Source organism: Pristiophorus japonicus, chromosome 17, assembly GCF_044704955.1.
Source record: "Pristiophorus japonicus isolate sPriJap1 chromosome 17, sPriJap1.hap1, whole genome shotgun sequence".
In the NCBI taxonomy this organism is placed as follows: Eukaryota; Metazoa; Chordata; class Chondrichthyes; family Pristiophoridae; genus Pristiophorus; species Pristiophorus japonicus.
The window spans coordinates 125937037-125959320 of record NC_091993.1 but is presented as its reverse complement, the minus strand read 5'-3'; the positions used below and the strand labels follow the sequence as shown (position 1 = coordinate 125959320).

The window sequence follows — 22284 nt, the reverse complement described above, 5'->3', positions numbered from 1 at the left end:
CTTTCTGCTTTCTCTCATTTTTCTCTCTATCTTTTTCTGTTTATCTTTTCTCTTGCTTTCTTTCTCTCTTTTTCACTCTCACTCTTTCTCTCTCCGCTTCTCGCTCTCTATCTCTCTGTCTCTATTTCACTCTGGCCTCTTGAGTCAGAAGATCTAGTCCCACTCCAGAGACCTGAGCACAAAATCTGGTCTCACACTGCAGAATAGTGCTGAGGGATTGCTGCACTGTCGGAGGTGCTGCCTTTCAGATGAGCGGTTTTGATAGAGTAGAATGGGAGAAACTCTTTCCAATGGCAGGAGGACACAGATTTAAGATTAATTGGCGAAAGGACCAGAGGGGGAGATGGGGAGAATGTTTTTACGCAGCGAGTTGTTGTGTTCTGAAAGGGCGGTGGGAGCAGATTCAATAGTAACTTTCAAACCGGGAATTGGAGAAATACTGGAAGGGGATGAAAGTGCAGAGGGACTGGGGCTAATTAGATCGCTCTCTCACAGGGCCAACACATGCACGATGGGCCGAATGGCCTGTTGCGCTGTAAGATACTATGGGGCCGAAACTACCCCCTGTTTTGTTTAAGAGCTGTTACCGCCGCCATTTTATTTTAATTGTCGGTCCGACTCTGAGGTCAGCCCACCAATGGTGGCCACGAGTTTAACCTGGCCGCCAACGGGCAGCCCGTAACTCCCCACCCTCGGGTACCGGGCTGCCGGGCCGGGCTGAAGCCCCCCAGGTGGCCCAGCGGGGGGGCCACTAAAGTGGCGGCAGAGCTCGTAACTGAAGGGGAGGGACGTGGTGACGTGATCCGCGCGGCGCTCGTGACACCGCCCGCCTTCCGCCCTGCTTCCGATCCACCGCCCAACACACCGCCCCGACACTCTTTTTCCAATCTCAGAGGGCAAAATTGCTCTAATCACCGCCCCGCCGATCGGTAAGTTCCCCCCCCCCCCCCTGTTTTGGGGTGGAGTAAATTTTGGCCCCGGTGATTCTAGAATCTGAAATCCCACAGGCAGCAATTTCTTTTTGAACACTGGCTCGTGTTTCAGAGGCTGGGAGAATGAAGCTTTGCCATGTCAGAAGTTAGCAACAGGAAGTGACCATTTAGCCTCGACAAGACCATTGCTAATTTTAAGTCGAATACCACACCAGCAAGCACTTCCTTTAGATACCAGTCTGAAAAAAGATATCTGCAGGACACGCTTGCTCACGTGGCACCCAGGATCGGATTAGTGCCGTGTGAGGCTGCCATTTATGGAACACACAAGTGCCATTTAGGAAGGGCAAATGACCAAAGTCACAATACGAGAAAAAAGGAACTTACAATCCTCGAACGGTTACAGCCTGGAAGGAGGCCATTCGGCCCGTCGAGCCCGTGCCGGCTCTCTGCAAGAGCACCTCAGCCAGTCCCACTCCCCCGGCCCTTTCCCCGTAGCCCTGCAATTTTTTTTTTTACCTCGAACCCCCCCGCCTTTGCTTCGTACTCACTATCCCTCGACCGGGACCCTGTGTGCCGAGGGTCCGAGTGCCATCATCATAGGCAGTCCCTCGGAATCGAGGAAGACTTGCTTCCACTCTAAAAATAAGTCCTTAGGTGACTGAACAGTCCAATACGAGAACCACAGTCCCTGTCACAGGCGGGACAGACAGAGGTTGAGGGAAAGGGAGACAGGTTTGCCGCACGCTCCTTCCGCTGCCTGCGCTTGGTTTCTGCATGCTCCTCGGCGATGAGACTCGAGGTGCTCAGCGCCCCCCCGGATGCTCTCCCTCCACTTAGGGCGGTCTTTGGCCAGGGACTCCCAGGTGGCGGTGGGGGTGTTGCACTTTATCAGGGAGGCTTTGAGGGGGTCCTTGAAACGTTTCCTCTGCCCACCTTGGGCTTGCTTGCCGTGAAGGAGTTCCGAGTAGAGCGCTTGCTTTGGGAATCTCATGTCTGGCATGCGGACAGTGTGGCCCTGCCCAGTGGAGCTGGTCGAGTGTGGTCAGTGCTTCAATGCTGGGGATGTTGGGCCTGGTCGAGGACGCTGACGTTGGTGCGTCTGTCCTCCCAGGGGATTTGCAGGATCTTGCGGAGACATCGTTGGTGGTATTTCTCCAGCGACTTGAGGTGTCTAATCGCTGTCTAACGAGTGCCACAACCGCTTTAACAGCCGCCATTTGGTGTCGTTTTTTTTTTCTTTCTTGCATCCCAAAGGGTGATTAACGCTGGGAAAAGCGCCCTCAATGAAGACCAGGCTGCCCGTGAAGTAGTGTTTGTGGCGAGGAGGAGGCCGATGAGCAGTGCAGCAGACGGGAAAGATGAGCAGAGTGCGGACAAGGTGAGCGGAGGTGTTCACAAGATCGTTGCACGGGATGGGGAGGGAGGGGCGAAGGCCAATCGGCTCACCCTGCCTGACCCATCCAGAAAGACCCAGCATCTGCCCATTCCCCCACCGCCACCGCCCCCAAACACATCAACCAATCATTTCTCAAATGATTCCAGAATTTTTTCCCCCACTAATACCCGACCCAGATATCGATTTCAGCTGTTCATGGCTCTTTGAACTTACCTTTTGCTGGTTTGAACCTTGGGTTTCCCTTGTCCAATGGCCACCATTCAGTTGTGTCTCAGTTTTACCTTTTGCAACCCATGTTTCTAACAAGGGGAGGTAACTTTGGTCAAAGGGTGAAAACAGGCATGAAGTGGATCATCACAGGCAGTCCCTCGAGTTGAGAATGACTTGCTTCCACGTCAAAAAGTTCAGAGGTGTTTCAATGAAGGACCTAATATTCCAGGTCACGAACTACATCCTGAAGGGTGGAAGATGCCTGTGCGTGGATGTTTTTAACGTGGGGTGACCGTTGCACACCAGCCACCACACGGGCTTGACAGAGCTGGGTCTTGGTCCAGTGGCAAGGGTAAACCAGGACGACTGTGATAATAAGCTGTGCTAATAATACGCGCCTGTTTGACGGTCTGGATTTAGCACGCAATTTTGGTGCGAACCGCTGATTATTGTTACTTGAACTTGCCTGGAGGCGCTAAACCAAACGTCTGCAGGTTTAGCACTCAAGTGCTGATAAGGCACAGTTTTCGTGGAGCGGTGCACGTGAGCTCCTCGCACCCACTGAAGGCACGAAGTGCATTGGTGCTCACTCAACATTACAGGACGGCCCCGGGACTGAGGGAGAAGACGCACAGGGTCTCGGACACTGGACATCCTGGTGGAGCAGGTCCAATGCAGGAGGGATATCCTGTCCCCGAATAAGTCCACCTCACCCTCCTGGCCCTCTCTCCTGCAGCAGCTGGTGCTGCACTGCCTGCCCTCGTGTCCTCCTCCCATTTCTCATCCAGACCAAGGGAGGGACCCTGAGCAAGGTGCCCTTCACCCAGCACCCCCTTTCTCCTGATGACTTTGATAAGCTGTCCAGTCATGTGGGGTATCACACCACTCAATCTCTTCAGGGGAAGTCCTCAGAGAATTTCCAGAATCAATGTTCCTCGTGTGATGGTGAAGTCTTGACAAAGTGTCCCAGAACGTCTCCCAATATGTTTCAGACGTTCTCTTCACACCTTGACCAGCAAGTAAACATGAAATGGTGAGAATCCCTTTAACGGCATTACCATTGCCGAATCCCCCACCAGTACTGCCCCCTCAGTTCTGCCCCTCCGACAGTGCAGCGCTCCCTCAGTACAACCTCTGCAAGATCAATTTCGATCCCATAAACTGAAGTCAGTGGGAATCAGGGGGAAAACTCTCCACTGGCTGGAGTCATACCGAACACAAAGGAGGATGGTTGTGCTCGTTGAAGGTCGATCATCACAGCCCCAGGACATCGCTGCAGGAGTTCCTCAGGGCAGTGTCCTAGGCCCAACCATCTTCAGCTGCTTCATCAATGACCTTCCCTCCATCATAAGGTCAGAAGTGGGGATGTTCGCTGATGATTGCACAGTGTTCAGTTCCATTCGCAACTCCTCAGATAATGGAGCAGTCTGTGCCCGCATGCAGCAAGACCTGGACAACATTCAGCCTTGGGCTGATAAGTGGCAAGTAACATTCGTGCCACACAAGTGCCAGGCAATGACCATCTCCAACAAGCGAGAGTCTAACCACCACCCCTTGACATTCAACGGCATTACCATCATCGAATCCCCCACCATCAACATCCTGGGGGTCATCATTGACCAGAAACTTAACTGGACCAGCCACATAAACACTGTGGCTACAAGATCAGACCAGAGGCTGGTATTCTGTGGCGAGTGTCTCACCTCCTGACTCCCCAAAGCCTTTCCACCATCTACAAGGCACATGTCAGGAGTGTGATGGAATACTCTCCACTTGTCTGGATGGTGCAGCTCCAACAACACTCAAGAAGCTCGACGCCATCCAGGACAAAGCAGCCGCTTGATCGGTCCCCCATCCACCACCTTCAACACTCACTCCCTCCACCACCGGCGCACCGTGGCTGCAGTGTGTACCATCTACAAGATGCACTGCAGCAACTCACCAAGGCTTCTTCGGCAGCACCTCCCAAACCCTCGACCTCTACCACCTAGAAGGACAAGGGCAGCAGGCGCATGGGAACACCACCACCTCCACGTTCCCCTCCCAGTCACACACCATCCTGACTTGGAAATATATCGGCCGTTCCTTCATCGTCGCTGGGTCACAATCCTGGAACTCCCTCCCTAACAGCACTGTGGGAGCACCTTCACCACACGGACTGCAGCGGTTCAAGAAGGCGGCCCACCACCACCTTCTCGAGGGGCAATTAGGGATGGGCAATAAATGCCGGCCTTGCCAGCGACGCCCACATCCCAGGAACAAATAAAGAAAGAGTAACGCTTGAGATCGACATCAAAGCCGTGTTTACTCCCAATCAATTGGTCGCCGATAGGAGAGGGCGTTAGAACAAGCGCTCGTCACTAAAATGCCGTGCAGATTCTTTAATGAGCACGAGCATTTTAAGTGGCAATCAGCTGTTTAATGAGCCTCTGAGCTCGACACGGGCTAAACCGGCGTTTCAGCTCAACACCCCATCTCGCCCACCTCGTTAGCCCCGGCACACACTGCCGAAAACTGTCCCCGGGGTCATCGCTCCTTTTGCACAGCCCGTTTCTCCAGTCCCGCCACAGTCTGCCTGAGAGGCTCGCTGCTTTCCACCTGACTCTCCGGACCGACCCTGGGGTCACTGTGGAGCAGAGCCAGCGATCAGATCTCCGCACTGATTCCAAGGCCGCATGTCATTCAGATCATCCCATCCAGAACTGAGAACCTGTCAGCCGTGGCTCAGTGGGGCAACACTCTCGCCTTTGAGTCAGAAGGTCGTGGGTTCAAGTCCCACTCCAGAGACTTGAGCACAAAGATCTAAGCTGACACTCCCAGTGCAGTGCTGAGGGAGCGCCGCACTGTCGGAGGGGCAGTCTTTCGGTTGAGATGTTAAACTGAGGCCCCGTCTGCTCTCTTAAGTGCATGTAAAAGATCCCACGGCACTATTTTGAAGAACAGAGGAGTTGTTCCTGGTGTCCTGGGACCAATATTTATCCCTCAATCAACATCACTAAAACAGATGATCTGGTCATTATCACAATGCTGTGTGTGGGAGCTTGCTGTGCGCAAATTGGCTGCTGCGCTTCCCACATTGCAACAGTGACTACACTCCAAAAGCACTTCATTGGCTGTAAAGCGCTGTGGGATGTGCCTACGTTGTGAAAGGCGCTATATAAAAGCAGGTCAGCCTTGTAGATGTTTCTGGTCACTTCATGTAGCGTTTACACAACAACAACAACTTGGATTTATATAGCGCCTTTAACATCGTAAACCGCCCAAGGTGTTCCACAGGAGCGATTATCAGACAAAAAAAAACATTGTTTTGTTATAAAAGAAGGAAGATCTTGAATTTCTACCGCGCCTTTCACGCCCTGGGGACTTGCCAAAGCGCTTCTCATCCAATGAAGTACTTTTTGTTGTAATGTAGGAAACGATCCCACAGACAGCAATGAGTTAATGAGCAGATGGTCTGTTTGGGTGATGTTGGTTGAGGATGAGGAGTTTGTAGGCCGAACGGCCTGTGTCTTGCCGTAAATACTTTGCAGATCGGCGTGTCGCGTGCGTTGATGCTCTTTGCTTTGTTCCAGGAGAGGGAAGGGATTGAGTTCCATTACTGGGCGCTCTTCGATGGTCACGCAGGGACAGGAGCGGCGGTGATGGCCTCCCGACTCCTCCACCTCCACATCTGCGACCAGCTGCGCGACATTGTCGGCGTCCTGCGAGACTGCGATGTCCCGCCGCCCATCTGCCTCACCAGCGAGGCGGGGACGGTGTCGGGGGAGGCTGCCAAGGGCCCCCCCCATCAGGGGGACTGGGAACCACCCACCGACAGCGAGGCTCGCTTCCTGCTGGAGAAGGAGATCTCGCACGAGTACCTGGTCATCGGGGCCATCGAGAACGCCTTCTGCCAGATGGTGAGCTTTTCCTCCACGTCCCCTCGCCCCGCGTCCTCTCGGCCCGCGTCCCTCCCCTCACGTCCCTCTCTCCAGCGCCCCTCTCCCCCTGTGTCCCCTCCCCTGCGGCCCCCCCCTCCCGCGCCCTTCTCCCCCGTGTCTCCATCCCCCCCCCCCCGTGTCCCCCCTCATCCCGTGTCCCCCTCGCTCCGCCTCCCTCCGTGTACCCATCACCCCATGTCCCCTCCCACCGTGCCCCCCCTCCCTCCTTCACCGATACTAGGGGGGGGTGGAGCCCTGCTTTTTGACTTGGCCCGAGCAGCTCTCTAACGTACCCACTGGCTCAGTGGGCAGCACACTCGCCTCCGAGTCAGAAGGTTGTGGGTTCAAATCCTACTCCAGGGACTCGAGCAAACAAATCCTGGCTGATGCTCCAGTACAGTGCTGAGGGAGTGCTGCACTGTCGGAGGTGCCGTCTTTCTGTGGAGGAAAGGAGGGAGGGGGACATGGAGGTAAGAGACGTAAAACTGAGGCCCATCTGCCCTCTCAGGTGGACGTGAAAGATCCCACGGCAGTATTTCGAAGAAGAGCAGGGGAGTTATCCCCAGTGTCCTGGGGCCAATATTTATCCCTCAATCAACATAACAAGAAACAGATTATCTGGTCATTATCACATTGCTATCTGTGGGAGCTTGCTGTGTGCAAATTGGCTGCTGCTTTTCCCACATTACAACAGGGGCTACACTTCATAACGCATCCCCTTCATCTCAGGAATCAACCTCGTAAACCTTCTGTCAACTGTCCCCAATGCACGGTAGAAGACATTAAAAGTATCCCAACCATGCCAGTCTCCATAAGCGAGGGCTCGCGGTTAGATCGTGATCGTGTGAGTGTGTGTGTGTGAGTGTGTGTGAGAGAGTGTGTGTGAGAGTGTGTATGTGTGTGAGAGTATGTATGAGAGTGTGTGTGGGAGTGTGTGTGTGAGAGTGTGTGTGTGAGAGTGTGTGTGAGTGTGAGAGAATGTGTGTGTGAGTGTGAGAGAATGTGTGTGTGTGTGGGAGTGTGTGTGTGAGAGTGTGTGTGTGAGAGTGTGTGTGTGAGAGTGTGTGTGAGTGTGAGAGAATGTGTGTGTGAGTGTGAGAGAATGTGTGTGTGTGTGGGAGTGTGTGTGTGGGAGTGTGTGTGTGAGAGTGTGTGTGAGTGTGAGAGAATGTGTGTGTGAGAGTGTGTGTGAGTGTGAGAGAATGTGTGAGTGAGAGTGTGTGTGAGTGTGAGAGAATGTGAGTGTGAGTGTGTATGTGAGTGTGAGAGAATGTGTGTGTGAGAATGTGTGTGAGTGTGAGAGAATGTGTGAGTGAGAGTGTGTGTGAGTGTGAGAGAATGTGTGAGTGAGAGTGTGTGTGAGTGTGAGAGAATGTGTGTGTGAGTGTGTATGTGAGTGTGAGAGAATGTGTGTGAGTGTGAGAGAATGTATGTGTGAGAGTGTGTGAGTGTGAGAGAATGTGTGTGTGAGTGTGTATGTGAGTGTGAGAGAATGTGTGAGAGAGTGTGTATGTGAGTGTGAGAGAATGTGTGAGTGTGAGTGTGAGAGAATGTGTGTGTGAGAGTGTGAGAGAATGTGTGTGTGAGTGTGTATGTGAGTGTGAGAGAATGTGTATGTGAGAGTGTGTGAGTGTGAGAGAATGTGTGTGTGAGTGTGTATGTGAGTGTGAGAGAATGTGTGTGTGAGAGTGTGTGAGTGTGAGAGAATGTGTGTGTGAGAATGTGTGTGAGTGTGAGAGAATGTATGTGTGAGAGTGTGTGAGTGTGAGAGAGTGTGTATGTGAGTGTGAGAGAATGTGTGAGTGAGAGTGTGTGTGAGTGTGAGAGAATGTGTGTGTGAGAGTGTGTGTGAGTGTGAGAGAATGTGTGTGTGAGTGTGAGAGAATGTATGTGTGAGAGTGTGTGAGTGTGAGAGAATGTGTGTGTGAGAGTGTGTGAGTGTGAGAGAATGTGTGTGTGAGAGTGTGTGTGAGTGTGAGAGAATGTGTGTGTGAGAGTGTGTGAGTGTGAGAGAATGTATGTGTGAGAGTGTGTGAGTGTGAGAGTATGTGTGTGTGTGTGTGAGTGTGAGAGAATGTGTGTGTGAGAGTGTGTGAGAGTGTGAGAGCGTGTGTGTGAGAGTGTGTGTGTGAGAGTGTGTGTGAGTGTGAGAGAATGTGTGTGTGAGAGTGTGTGTGAGTGTGAGAGAATGTGTGAGAGTGTGTGTGTGAGAGTGTGTGTGAGAGTGTGAGAGAATGTGTGTGTGAGTGTGTGTGAGAGTGTGAGAGAATGTGTGTGTGAGAGTGTGTGTGAGTGTGAGAGAATGTGTGTGTGAGAGTGTGTGAGAGTGTGTGAGAGTGTGTGTGAGAGTGTGAGAGAATGTGTGTGAGAATGTGTGTGAGAGTGTGAGAGAATGTGTGTGTGAGTGTGTATGTGAGTGTGAGAGAGTGTGAGAGAATGTGTGTGAGTGTGTATGTGAGTGTGAGGGAATGTGTGTGAGTGTGTATGTGAGAGTGAGAGAATGTGTGTGAGAGTGTGTGTGAGAGTGTGAGAGCGTGTGGTCTGACGAATGGATTTTTTGTGTTGCAGGACAAACAGATTGAAAGAGAGCAACACTCGCACTGCATTCTGGGCGGGTGCTGCGCGCTGGCGGTCGTGTACTTACTGGGAAAAATCTACGTGGCAAACGCTGGGGACAGCAGGTAGGAGGCACAGCTCCGACCACCCGGGCCCACTCTATGCCCCTGTGAGGATGCTCACAGGTTTGTCGGGCTGTTGGGGACCTGGCCTGGAGGCTGTTGCACGGAGCAGTTCCATGCAATAAGTTTTTAAGTCGGTTCACGGGCTTCCAGGCCGCCTGCAATTTCTGCGGTCTGGAAGAGTCCGTGTTCCATGTGTATGTCGAATGTGCGAGGTTGCGGCCCCTGTTCCAATATCTGAAGGGGCTGCTCCTCAAATTCTGGTTGCACTTCAGTCACAAACTCCTGATCTTTGGGCATCCTGTGCGGAGGGGAGTGGGTAGGTCCGAGGGCCTTCTCGTAGGACTGCTCCTGGGCACGGCCAAGGGGGCCATCAGCCGGTCCAGGCAGCGGGCGGTCGAGGGGGTCGTTCAGCCCGACTGCCTGCCTCTCTTCCGCGGTTACATCCGAGCCAGGGTGTCCCTGGAGATGGAGCACGCGGTGTCCACCGGTACGCTCGCGGCCTTCCGCGAGAGGTCGGCGTCGGAGAGGCTGGAGTGCATCGTTACCCCCAGCAACCAAATTTTAATTTGATTTAAGTTTAATGTTAAAAGTGTAATTTGTTTAATGTGTCGGTTTTAGTGCCTCTCCCCCCCCCCCCTTTAGTCAGGGGGGCACTTAATTATTGTTTCAACTTAAAATAGTTGTAGAGCTGTTGAAATCTGTACAGCGAGGAAGCGCGTAGAGTTTTGTGGGAGGACTGTTGAAGGTTGGCCCGGAGGGCGCCGAAAATCTGGACGCTCCGCTAAGCCTGGCGGAGCTGACCGGCTCCCTCGACCGGCTCTCGAGGGGAAAAGCCCCGGGGCTGGACAGGCTGACCGTGGAGTTCCACAGGGCGTTCTGGGACGTCCTGGGGAGCGACTACGCGCGGGTCCTGGGGGAAAGTCTGGCGACCGGGGAAATGCCCCTCTCTTGGCGCAGGGCAGTCATCGTCCTGCTGCCTAAGAAGGGCGATCTCCGCCTCCTTAAGAACTGGCGCCCGGTCTCCCTCCTCAGCACAGACTACAAAATTTTCGCCAGGGCGATGTCTGCTCGCCTTGGCGCCGTGCTGGACCACATGATCCACCCCGACCAGTCCTACATGGTCCCGGGCCGGACAATCCACGATAACATCCATCTGGTCCGGGACCTCATCCATCATTCCCAGGAGGCTGGTCTGTCGGTCGCCTTCCTATCCCTCGACCAAGATAAGGCGTTCGACAGGGTGGATCACAATTATCTGTTCGGAACTCTGCGCGCTTTCGGGTTCGGGACGCATTTCGTCGCCCGGATCCGACTTTTGTACGCTGCCGCGGAGTGTCTGATTAAGGTTAACGGGTCCTTGACGGCACCCCTTCGCTTTAGGAGAGGGGTGCGCCAGGGATGCCCCATGTCCGGCCAGTTATACGCCATCTGCGTGGAGCCTTTCCTGCGCCTCTTGCGGACGAGGTTGACGGGACTGGCTCTGCAAGGGCCGGGCGTGGAGGTCGTCCTCTCGGCTTATGCCGATGACGTGCTCCTCGCGGTAGAGGATCCCGCTGACCTGCGGAGGATGCGTGAGTGGCAGGAGATTTACTCGGCCGCAACCTCCGCCAGGATCAACTGGGAGACATGTTCCGGACTCCTGGTGGGTCAGTGGCGGGTGGACTCCCTGCCGGAGGAGCTCAGGCCTTTTGCCTGGAGCACGACCCATCTCCTCTATCTGGGAGTCTACCTTAGCCCCGACGAGAAAGCCTGGCCGGCGAACTGGCAAGAGCTGGAGGCCAAGGTCGCCGCTCGCCTAGGACGCTGGACAGGACTGCTCCGAGTGCTGTCCTACAGGGGTCGAGCGCTAGTCATAAACCAGCTGGTGGCCGCCATGCTGTGGTACCGGCTGGTCACTTTGACCCCTCCCCCTGCGTTTGTCACCAAGATACAGAAGAAGCTGGTGGACTTCTTCTGGAACAACAGGAAGCACTGGGTCTCTGCCGCGGTCTTGAGTCTCCCGCTAAGGGAGGGCGGTCAGTCGTTGGTGTGCGTCAGCGCCCAGCTAGCGACTTTCCGTCTTCAGACCCTGCAGAGATACCTTTACGTCGAGCCCCCTCCTAGGTGGCGTGCTCTGGCGACGTATTTCTTCCGCCAGCAGTACAGCCTCAACTACGACACGCAGCTCCTGTTTGTGAGCCTGGGGGACATCAGGACCGCCGTCCAGGAGCTGCCTGTCTTTTACCAGGAACTCATCGGGTCTGGAACCAAGCACAGCTCTCCACCGGCTGGAGTGGCGGCCGTCCTGCAGGAGCCGCTGCTCGGGAATCCGTACCTCCACGACCGAGGTTTTAGGTGGCGGTCGGACGAGAGGGCTGTGGCTGGCGAGGTGACCAGGGTCAGGGACCTGCTCGATGGCGGAGGAGCGGGCTGGATGGTGCCAGACATGCTGGCGCGGCGCCTAAATTCGGCCGACGTCCGCCGCACGGCCGATGCCATCGAGTCGCTAAAAGCAGCGCTGGGCCCTGACTCCGTTAGGTGTGTCGAGGAGGCTCAAGCACGTGGGGAGATGTTTCTATAGATGAGGTCCTTACTGCTAGGGGGATCAAGGGGTATGGCGAGAAAGCAGGAATGGGGTACTGAAGTTTCATGTTCAGCCATGAACTCATTGAATGGCGGTGCAGGCTAGAAGGGCCGAATGGCCTACTCCTGCACCTATTTTCTATGTTTCTATGAGATCCCGTCCGAACTGACCCCCGTCCGGACAGAATTCCTCATCGGCACCAAGCCCCGAAACCTCCCTCGGGAGCGGCGCCTCACAACTTGAGCCGCCTCGGGGAAATCCCCTCTGTGCCTTTCAGTTCCGCGCGGAGGGGTTTCCTGTACGGGCTGCTCCTGCACACTCTCAACTTTACCATCCTCGCCTGCCGTCCGGACACGCCATGGCGCACCATCTTGCCGTCCGGAGGAGGCGGGGGTCCCCGATAGAGTGCTCTCTACGCGGGAGTCCTCCCAGTATTTATCGGGGACTTGGCCTGGAGGGTGGTGCACGGAGCAGTGCCGTGCAATAAATTTTTAAGTCGGTTCACGGGCTCCCAGGCCGCCTGTAATTTCTGCAGTCTGGAGGAGTCCGTGTTCCATGTGTATGTTCAGTGTGTGAGGTTGCAGCCCCTCTTCCAATATCTGAAGGGGCTGCTCCTCAAATTCTGGTTGCACTTCAATCCCACACTCCTGATCTTTGGGCACCCTGTGCGGAGGGGAGCGGGTAGGTCCGAGGGCCTCCTCGTAGGACTGCTCCTGGGCACGGCCAAGGAGGCCATCAGCCGATCCAGGCAGCGGGCGGTCGAGGGGGTCGTTCAGCCCGACTGCCTGCCTCTCTTCCGCGGTTACATCCGAGGCAGGGTGTCCCTGGAGATGGAGCACACGGTGTCCACCGGTACGCTCGCGGCCTTCTGCCAGAGATGGGCGCCGGAGGGACTGGAGTGCATCATCACCCCCGGCAACCAAATTTTAATTTGACCATAGTTCAAAAAGTTTAATTGGTTTAATTTGTCGGTTTTAGTGTCCCTTTAATAAGGGGGCACTTGTATTAATGTTACTTTAAAATAGTTGTGGAGCTGTTGAGTTAGGAGTGGTTTAGCCAGTCACGTGATGTTCACAAGACTCAATAAAACCCCAGCCAGTTGGGTTCGGGGGATCCACGATGGGGCAGGTGGTTGTGAGCCTGGTGGATGAACCGGTAATGTGTCGTGTGATTGTTAAACCTTTGCTGATAAACCAACTAGTTCTTAATAGCAATGTGTTGCTATGCATTCTTAAGCAAAGACCCCTTGAAGCAAATACATTACAGCTGTCAGCCGTGACTCAGTGGGCAGCACTCTCACCTCTTGAGTCAGAAGGTTGTGGGTTCAAGTCCCTCTCCAGAGACTGGAGCACACTGTGCAGTCCAGTCACACACCATCCTGACTTGGAAATATATCGGCCGTTCCTTCATCGTCGCTGGGTCACAATCCTGGAACTCCCTCCCTAACAGCACTGTGGGAGCACCTTCACCACACGGACTGCAGCGGTTCAAGAAGGCGGCTCACCACCACCTTCTCAAGGGGCAATTAAGGATGGGCAATAAATGCCGGCCTTGCCAGCGACGCCCACATCCCAGGAATGAATTTTTAAAACTATTCTCTGGGAAAAGACCCACCTCCAGAACATCGAACCTGGGCCTTTGTTAAATTATTTCATCTTCTTTTTAATTTCAGAGCCATTTTAATCCGCAGTGGGGATACTTTCCCACTGTCCAGTGAGTTCACTCCTGAATCGGAGAGACAGAGGCTGCAGTACTTAGTAAGCGAGTCCTGCCTTTTATTTTCGTCTTCTGTACAAAAATACATGTTTACAAACTTCTTCCTTTTTTTTTGGAGGACGCACAGGAAGTTCCAACCAGCCCGTCCTGCCCCTCTCCTCCATCTCTCTCTCTTTTTCTCTTCCCTGGTTTGCTGATGAGCAGCCCAGGATTGCTCACTCCTCGATCAGCGAATCCAGCGGCGAAGTGCGCGAGCGAGGGCAGGCGGGATCCAGGAATTGGCTGCTGAGACGCCGCTCCAGTTGAATAGCTTCCCGGAACTCTGCTTAATAAATGTGGAGAGATAATTATTGGTCATTGGGAGTATAAGTCCTGGCTGATTGCCCCCGCCCCCACTGAAGAAGACCAGTTTTATACCAGCCCCGCCAAATTCCACCAATTCATCACAGCCCGGCAATCGGCCTCAGTACCTGCAGCTGTTCTGTTTACCTGACTAACCGGCAGCCAGCTGTGTGCGAGCCGCAACTTCAGCAATCCCTGCGCGTGTGTTTTTCCGCACCAAGTCCCGCTCACCCATCACCCCCTGTGCTCGCTGCCCCGTGTCCTAACTCGCACCAAGTCCCGCTCACCCATCACCCCCTGTGCTCGCTGATCCGTATCCTAACTCACACCAAGTCCTGCTCACCCATCACCCCCTGTGCTCGCTGCCCCGTGTCCTAACTCGCACCGAGTCCCCCTCACCCATCACCCCCTGTGCCCCATGTCCTAACTCGCACCGAGTCCCGCTCACCCATCACCCCCTGTGCTCACTGACCCGTATCCTAACTCGCACCGAGTCCCGCTCACCCATCACCCCCTGTGCTCACTGCCCCGTGTGCTAACTCGCACCGAGTCCCGCTCACCCATCACCCGCTGTGCTCACTGATCCGTATCCTAACTCGCACCAAGTCCTGCTCACCCATCACCCCCTGTGCTCGCTGCCCCGTGTCCTAACTCGCACCGAGTCCCGCTCACCCATCACCCCCTGTGCTCGCTGCCCCGTGTCCTAACTCGCACCGAGTCCCACTCACCCATCACCCCCTGTGCTTGCTGCCCCCGTGTCCTAACTCGCACCGGGTCCCACTCACCCATCACCCCCTGTGCTCGCTGCCCCGTGTCCTAACTCGCACCGAGTCCCGCTCACCCATCACCCCCTGTGCTCGCTGCCCCGTGTCCTAACTCGCACCGAGTCCCACTCACCCATCACCCCCTGTGCTTGCTGCCCCGTGTCCTAACTCGCACCGAGTCCCCCTCACCCATCACCCCCTGTGCCCCGTGTCCTAACTCGCACCGAGTCCCGCTCACCCATCACCCCCTGTGCTCACTGACCCGTATCCTAACTCGCACCAAGTCCTGCTCACCCATCACCCCCTGTGCTCGCTGCCCTGTGTCCTAACTCGCACCGAGTCCCACTCACCCATCACCCCCTGTGCTCGCTGACCTACACTGGCTCCCAGTTAAGCAACGCCTCGATTTCAAAATTCTCATCCTTGTTTTCAAATCCCTCCATGGCCCTCGCCCCTCCCTATCTCTGTAATCTCCTCCAGCTCCACAACTCCCCGAGATATCTGCATGCCTCTAATTCTGCCCCTGAGCATCCCTGATTATAATCCCTCCACCATCGGTGGCCGTGCCTTCTGTTGCCTGGGCCCCAAGCTCTGGAACTCCCTCCCTAAACCTCTCCGCCTCTCTACCTCTCTCTCCTCCTTCAAGACGCTCCTTAAAACCGACCCCTTTCATCTGCGCTAATTTCTCCTTATGTGGCTCGGTGTCAATTTTTGTTTGATCGTTGCTCCTGTGAAGCGCCTTGGGACGTTTTACTACGTTAAAGGCGCTGTATAAATGAAAGTTGTTGTTGTTGTTGTTGTTTAGGGATATTTACAGCCGCATCTCCTTGGAAACGAGTTCACTCATTTGGAATTTCCCAGGAGAATCCAGCACCGGGAGATCGGACGCAAGATGCTGTTTCGGGATTACAGCATGACCGGATGGTGAGAGCCTTCTGTCGCGGATCAGTAACGTGGGGGGGGGAGGGAGAGAGTGGATGGACGAGTGGGGGGTGGGGGCTGGGGGGAGTGGGCGCTGGCACAGGGGAGGCACTAGGCAAACACCTTTGGGCAGATTGGCAGCGGGAAGGTTTGGTGGGAGGACTCCCAGAGGCTCGAAGGGAGGCGAGGGTTAATAAAGCACGCCCCCCCCCCTACAGTACATTGCACTGAACTCACCCCCCCCCCCATCCAATCAGAGAATGACAGAAATTTACAGCACAGAAGGAGGCCATTCGGCCCATCGTGTTCGCGCCGGCCGACCAAGAGCTACCGAGCCTAATCCCACTGTCCAGCTCTGGGTCCGTAGCCCTGTAGGTTACGGCACTTCAGGTGCACATCCAGGTACTTTTTAAATGTGGTGAGGGTTTCTGCCTCTACCACCCTTTCAGGCCGTGAGTTCCAGACCCCCACCACCCTCTGGGTGAAGACATTTCCCCTCAAATCCCCTCTAAACCCCCTACCAATTACTTTAAATCTATGCCCCCTGGTTGTTGACCCTTCTGCTAAGGGAAATAGGTCCTTCCTATCCACTCTATCCAGGCCCCTCATAATTTCATACACCTCAATAAGGTCTCCCCTCAGCCTCCTCTGTTCCAAAGAAAACAACCCCAGCCTACTGAGGGAATGATCAGCCATGATCTTATTGAATGGTGGTGCAGGCTCGAAGGGCCGAATGGCCTACTCCTGCACCTATTTTCTATGTTTCTATCCAAATTTTTCCTCATTGCTAAAATTCTCCAGTCCAGGCAACATCCTGGTAAATCTCCTCTGTACCCTCTCCAGCGCAATCACATCCTTCCTGTAATGCGGTGACCAGAACTGCACGCAGTACTCCAGCTGTGGCCTAACTGGGTTTTTTTTGAACATTTCAAGCATAACCTCTCTGCTCTTGTATTCTGTGCCTCGGCTAATAAAGGCAAGTATCCCATGTGCCTTCTTAACCACTTTATCTACCTGGCCTGCTACGTTCAGGGATCTATGGACCGGCACACCAACCCCCAGCCTCAGCGTAGGCTCCAGCACAGGGACCCGATGGACGGACACAGAGGTGGGAAGGGTGAGGCTGGGGAGAGGGGGGCAGGGGGCTGGTCTGGGCCACAGGCGGGTCATAAATCGGTGTGAGGTGTGGACCCCTCCCATGCCTTGCAAAAACTGTATTGGGGAAGGCAATCAGAGTCGAGAAAGGATTGAACGGCCATCAGCCCTCTCGCTCGCTGCCGTTTAATCGAGATTCTCTGTCAGGGCCGGATTCAGGGCCTGATGGGCCTGGGGCGAACTGAGCCAAATGGGCCGATAATTATCTTTGTTCGTATTTATTGTGTTCCTAACACAGATGAGGCTGCACACAGGGAGGTTAAAGTAACAGTGACCTCAGTCTTTAATAAGACACTCCAGAGTGAGGAACAGGCCTTATATACAGTGCTCCCAAGGAATGCTGGGATCCCTTGGGACTTCAGGGGATGAGCTCCCTGGTGGTGGAACATGGGAGTGCATGCTTTACAGATACACAACATCACTCCCCCTCCCCCCCCACAAAGTCAAAGTGAAAACTATTTACAAGGTGAGGCGGTCGGGAGCCTTTCTTTCCCTGGTGGGCCGCCTCGGTGCAAATGTTTGTTCTGGTGTGTTGGCTGTGCCCTCGCTGGGCCGGCGTGTTGTTGGCCCTGCAGGGCTGTTAGGTGAGCCTGGCCTTGCTGGGCTGCTGGGCGTGATGGGTTTGATTTCCTGGTCCGGGGTGGTGTCGTTGATCCTTTGGGTGTGTGTTGTGGGCTCGAAAAAGGTGGTGTCTGCTGTGGGTTGTTCAGGGCAGTCTGTGAACCGCAGCCTCGTTTGGTCCAGGTGCTTCCTGCAAATTTGTCCATTGTCTAGTTTGACTACAAACAACCTACTCCCTTCTTTAGCTATCACCGTGCCCGCGATCCACTTGGGACCATGTCCATAGTTTAGCACATACACAGGGCCATTCAGATCAATTTCCCGTGACACAGTGGCGCGACCATCGTTTACATTTTGTTGCTGCCGCCTGCTCTCTACCTGATCATGCAGGTTGGGGTGAACCAGCGAGAGTCTGGTTTTAAGTGTCCTTTTCATGAGTAGCTCAGCCGGGGGCACCCCTGTGAGCGAGTGGGGTCTCGTGCGGTAGCTGGGCAGTACTTGGGACAGGCGGGTTTGGAGTGAGCCTTCTGTGACTCGTTTCAGGCTCTGTTTGATGGTTTGTACTGCCCGCTCTGCCTGCCCATTGGAGGCTGGTTTAAACGGGGCCGAGGTGACATGTTTGATCCCATTGCGGGTGATGAATTCTTTAAATTCGGCACTGGTGAAACATGGCCCGTTGTCACTGACCAGTATGTCAGGCAGGCCGTGGGTGGCAAACATGACCCTCAGGCTTTCAATGGTGGCGGTGGCGGTGCTTCCTGACATTATTTCACATTCAATCCATTTTGAAAAAGCATCCACCACCACCAGGAACATTTTACCGAGAAACGGGCCCGCATAGTCGACATGGATCCTCGACCATGGTCTGGAGGGCCAGGACCACAAACTTAGTGGTGCCTCTCTGGGTGCGTTGCTCAACTGAGCACAGACGCTGCATTGCCGTACACAGGACTCGAAGTCAGAGTCGATATCGGGCCATCACACGTGGGATCTGGCTATCGCTTTCATCATTACTATACCCGGGTGTGTGCTGTGGAGATCTGAGATGAACGTCTCCCTGCCCTTTTTTGGGTAGCACTACGCAGTTACCCCACAACAGGCAGTCTGCCTGAATGGACAGCTCGTCCTTTCGCTGCTGGAACGGCTTGATTAGCTTTTGCATTTCAACAGGGATGCTGGCCCAGCTCCCATGCAGTACACAGTTTTTTATTAGGGAGAGCAGAGGATCTTGGCTGGTCCAAGTCCTAATCTGGTGGGCCATGACAGGTGATTTATCATTTTCAAACGCTTCCATGACCATCAACAAGTTTGCAGGCTGCGTCATTTCCATCCCCGTGGTGGGCAATGGTAGCCGACTGAGAGCATCCGCACAGTTCTCGGTGCCTGGCCCGTGGCGGATGGTATAGTTATACGCTGATAGCGCAAGTGCCCACCTTTGTATGCGGGCTGAGGCATTAGTATTTATCCCCTTGTTTTCAGCGAACAGGGATATGAGGGGCTTGTGATCGATTTCCAGCTCAAATTTGAGGCCAAACAGGTACTGATGCATTTTCTTTACCCCGAACACACACGCTAATGCCTCTTTCTCAATCATGCTGTAGGCCCTCTCGGCCTTAGACAAGCTCCTGGAGGCATAGGCGACAGGTTGCAACTTCCCCGCAATGTTAGCTTGTTGTAATACACACCCGACTCCGTACGATGATGCATCACATGCTTGCACAAGTCTTTTACACGGGTTATACAATACAAGCAGCTTGTTGGAGCATAAAATGTTTCTGGCTTTCTCAAAAGCAATTACTTGGTTTTTTTCCCCATACCCAGTTCTCACCTTTACGCAATAACACATGTTGGGGCTCCAAGAGGGTGCTTAACCCCGGTAGGAAGTTACCAAAATAGTTGAAGAGTCCCAGGAACGACCGCAGCTCCGTGAAGTTCTGTGGCCTGGGCGGATTCTTGATAGCCTCTGTCTTGGCGTCTGTGGGCCGAATGCCGTCCGCCGCGATTTTTCTCCCCAAAAGCTCCACTTCTGTTGCCATGAAGACGCATTTCGACCTCTTCAGCCGCAGCCCTACGCGATCCAGTCGCTGGAGGACCTCCTCCATGTTTTGTAGGTGCTCGACGGTGTCCCAACCCGTGACCAATATGTCGTTCTGAAAAACCACCGTGTGTGGTACCGACTTGAGTAGGCTCTCCACGTTTCTCTGGAAGATCGCTGCAGCCGACCAAATTCCAAACGGGCATCTGTTGCAGATGAACAGTCCCTTGTGTGTGTTGATGCAGGTGAGGCCCTTCAAAGACTCCTCCAGCTCCTGCGTCATGTAGGCCGAAGTTAGGTCGAGCTTGGTGAATGTCTTGCCTCCTGCCAGCATTGCAAATAGGTCGTCTGCCTTAGGTAGCGGGTATTGGTCCTGTAGTGAGAAACGATTAATTGTTATTTTATAATCGCCGCAAATCCTGACCGTGCCATCACTTTTGAGTACTGGGACAATCGGGCTGGCCCACTCACTGAATTCCACTGGGGAGATAATGCCCTCGCGTTGCAGCCTGTCCAGCTCGATTTCCACTCTCTCCCTCATCATGTGAGGTACGGCTCGCGGCTTGCGGCAAATGGGTCGTGCCTCTGGGACCAAATGGATCCGCATCTTCGCCCCGGAAAAGTTTCCAATGCCTGGCTCAAAAATGGAAGGAAATTTTTTAAGAACCTGGGTACATGAGGCCTCATCGACATGTGATAGCGCTCGGATGTCCTCCCAGTTCCAGCGGATTTTGCCCAGCCAGCTCCTTCCAAGCAGTGTGGGGCCATCGCCCGGGACAATCCAGAGTGGCAGTTCGTGCACCGTGCCCTCGTAGGTGACCTTGACCATGGCGCTGCCCAGGACAGTGATAAGCTCTTGGGTGTACGTTCTCAGTTTCGTGTGGCTGGGGCTCAGGGCTGGTCTGAATGCCTTGTTGCACCACAGTCTCTCAAACATCTTTTTACTCATGATGGATTGGCTAGCGCCAGTGTCCAGTTCCATGGCTACGGGTAAGCCATTTAATTTTACATTTAGAATTATAGGTGGACATTTCGTCGAAAATGTGTGCACCCCGTGTACTTCAGCATCTGCCTCCTCTCTCTGAGGCTCGAAATTGCTTTGATCCATCATGGACCGATCTTCCTCTGCCACGTGGTGGTTAGCAGGTTTTGTAGAGCTTGCAGCCAAGCTTGTTGGAGATGCCCCATTGTTCCATAGCTCTTGCAAACATACCCTTTGAAGCGGCATGAATAGGCTGAATGAAAGCCTCCACAACGCCAACAAGGTGTGAATTGCCTTGCATTCATCCTTTGTTGCAGACTCTGAGTCATCTGGGTCACCTGAGGCCTGCAGGCAGTTGCAGACTTGTGGTTTCTGCCCTGTACATTCCTGCTCGCAAACACAGTTCCAGTTAATTTCTGAACATTGCTAGCACTTGTGTGCTGAGAGATTTGTTTGGTGTTATCACTGATGGACATAAACGTCTGTGCTATCGCAATGGCCTTACTGAGGGTCGGTGTCTCTACAATCAAAAGTTTTCGTAGGATGGTCTTGTGGCCAATGCCCAGTACAAAAAAGTCTCTGAGCATTTGCTCCAGGTAGCCATCAAACTCACATTGTCCTGCAAGTCGCCTTAGCTCGGCGACGTAGCTCGCCACTTCCTGACCTTCAGATCGCTGGCACGTGTAGAACCGATATCTCACCATCAGCACGCTCTCTCTCGGGTTAAAATGCTCCTGAACCAGTGTACGCAGCTCCTCATACAACTTATCTGTGGATTTCACCGGAGCCAGAAGATTCTTCATGAGGCTGTAGGTCGGTGCCCCGCAGACTGTGAGGAAGACCGCTCTCCTTTTTGCAGCGCTTCCTTCTCCGTCCAGCTCGTTGGCTACAAAGTACTGGTCTAGCCGTTCGACATAGGCTTCCCAGTCCTCACCCTCCGAGAACTTCTCCAGGATGCCCACAGTTTGCTGCATCTTTGCGTTGGATTCGTATTCTCGTCGCCAGTTATTGTGTTCCTAACACAGATGAGGCTGCACACAGGGAGGTTAAAGTAACAGTGACCTCAGTCTTTAATAAGACACTCCAGAGTGAGGAACAGGCCTTAGGGGCCGGCTTATATACAGTGCTCCCAAGGGATGCTGGGGTCCCTTGGGACTTCAGGGGATGCACTCCCTGGTGGCGATACATGGGAGTGCATGCTTTACAGATACACAACAGTGTTCATTACATTACATGTATGATTCTGATTCTGAGAATGAAAACATAGGCCAGTATATTCAACAATGGAAGCATATATTCTGTATCAAGTAGATAGATATTCTGGTTCTGGTAACATATATTTTATATATTAAATATATTATATAATAACACAGTTAAATAATAACACAAATAAAGAGTAAAGATAGTGGGCTCAATTTTCCCCAGTATTTGTGCCGTTTATTTTGGAGCAGGTTAAAAATCCCCAGTTTCCCCAATCAATTTGCACCAGTGTAACTCGGTTACGAATTTTTGAAGTCAGTTTTTTTCCCGCCAAAGGGGGCGTAACCTGCCACCCGCGACAATTCTGGCCATTTAGGGGAGTTAGGCCAGCTGAGAGTTATTCCAGTTCTGATTAAGCCGGCGTATGTGGCCTGTCCTGAAAAACCTTCCCGAGAATTAAGGAAATTGGCGCAGGTAAGGAAATCAGTGCAGCAGATGGCCGGACACACTGAAAGAATTGAAAAACACGTAGCAGCAACTTACCTCCAACCCCGCCCGAAGGCTGTCCAGTCCCATTCTTGGTCCCCGGTTCATACACACAGTCAGAGAGAGAGAGAGAGAGCGAGAATGGAGACCGAGAATGGGCCCGGACTGGGAGAATGGAGACCGAGAATGGGCCCGGACTGGGAGAATGGGGACCGGGAATGGGCCCGAACCGGGAGAATGGGGACCGAGAATGGGCCCGGACTGGGAGAATGGGGACCGAGAATGGGTTCGGACTGGGAGAATGAGGACTGAGAATGGGCCCGGACGGGGAGAATGGGGACTGAGAATGGGCCCGGACTGGGAGAATGAGGACTGAGAATGGGCCCGGACTGGGAGAATGAGGACCGAGAATGGGCC

General features: G+C 53.9%; 1 protein-coding gene across 2 annotated transcripts in view; it reads left to right on the top strand.

Moving 5' to 3' along the window:
- LOC139228313 (protein phosphatase 1H-like) overlaps window positions 1-22284 on the top strand; it is a 64047-nt gene that overhangs the window by 29834 nt on the left and 11929 nt on the right. The window contains exons 2-6 of one of the 2 annotated variants that reach the window (XM_070859495.1): window positions 2190-2313; window positions 6114-6440; window positions 9030-9142; window positions 13378-13462; window positions 15333-15451. In XM_070859495.1, coding sequence (XP_070715596.1) covers window positions 2190-2313; window positions 6114-6440; window positions 9030-9142; window positions 13378-13462; window positions 15333-15451 — 768 coding nt within the window. The remainder of the gene's footprint in view (window positions 1-2189; window positions 2314-6113; window positions 6441-9029; window positions 9143-13377; window positions 13463-15332; window positions 15452-22284) is intronic. The other variant, XM_070859496.1, reaches the window with a different exon arrangement.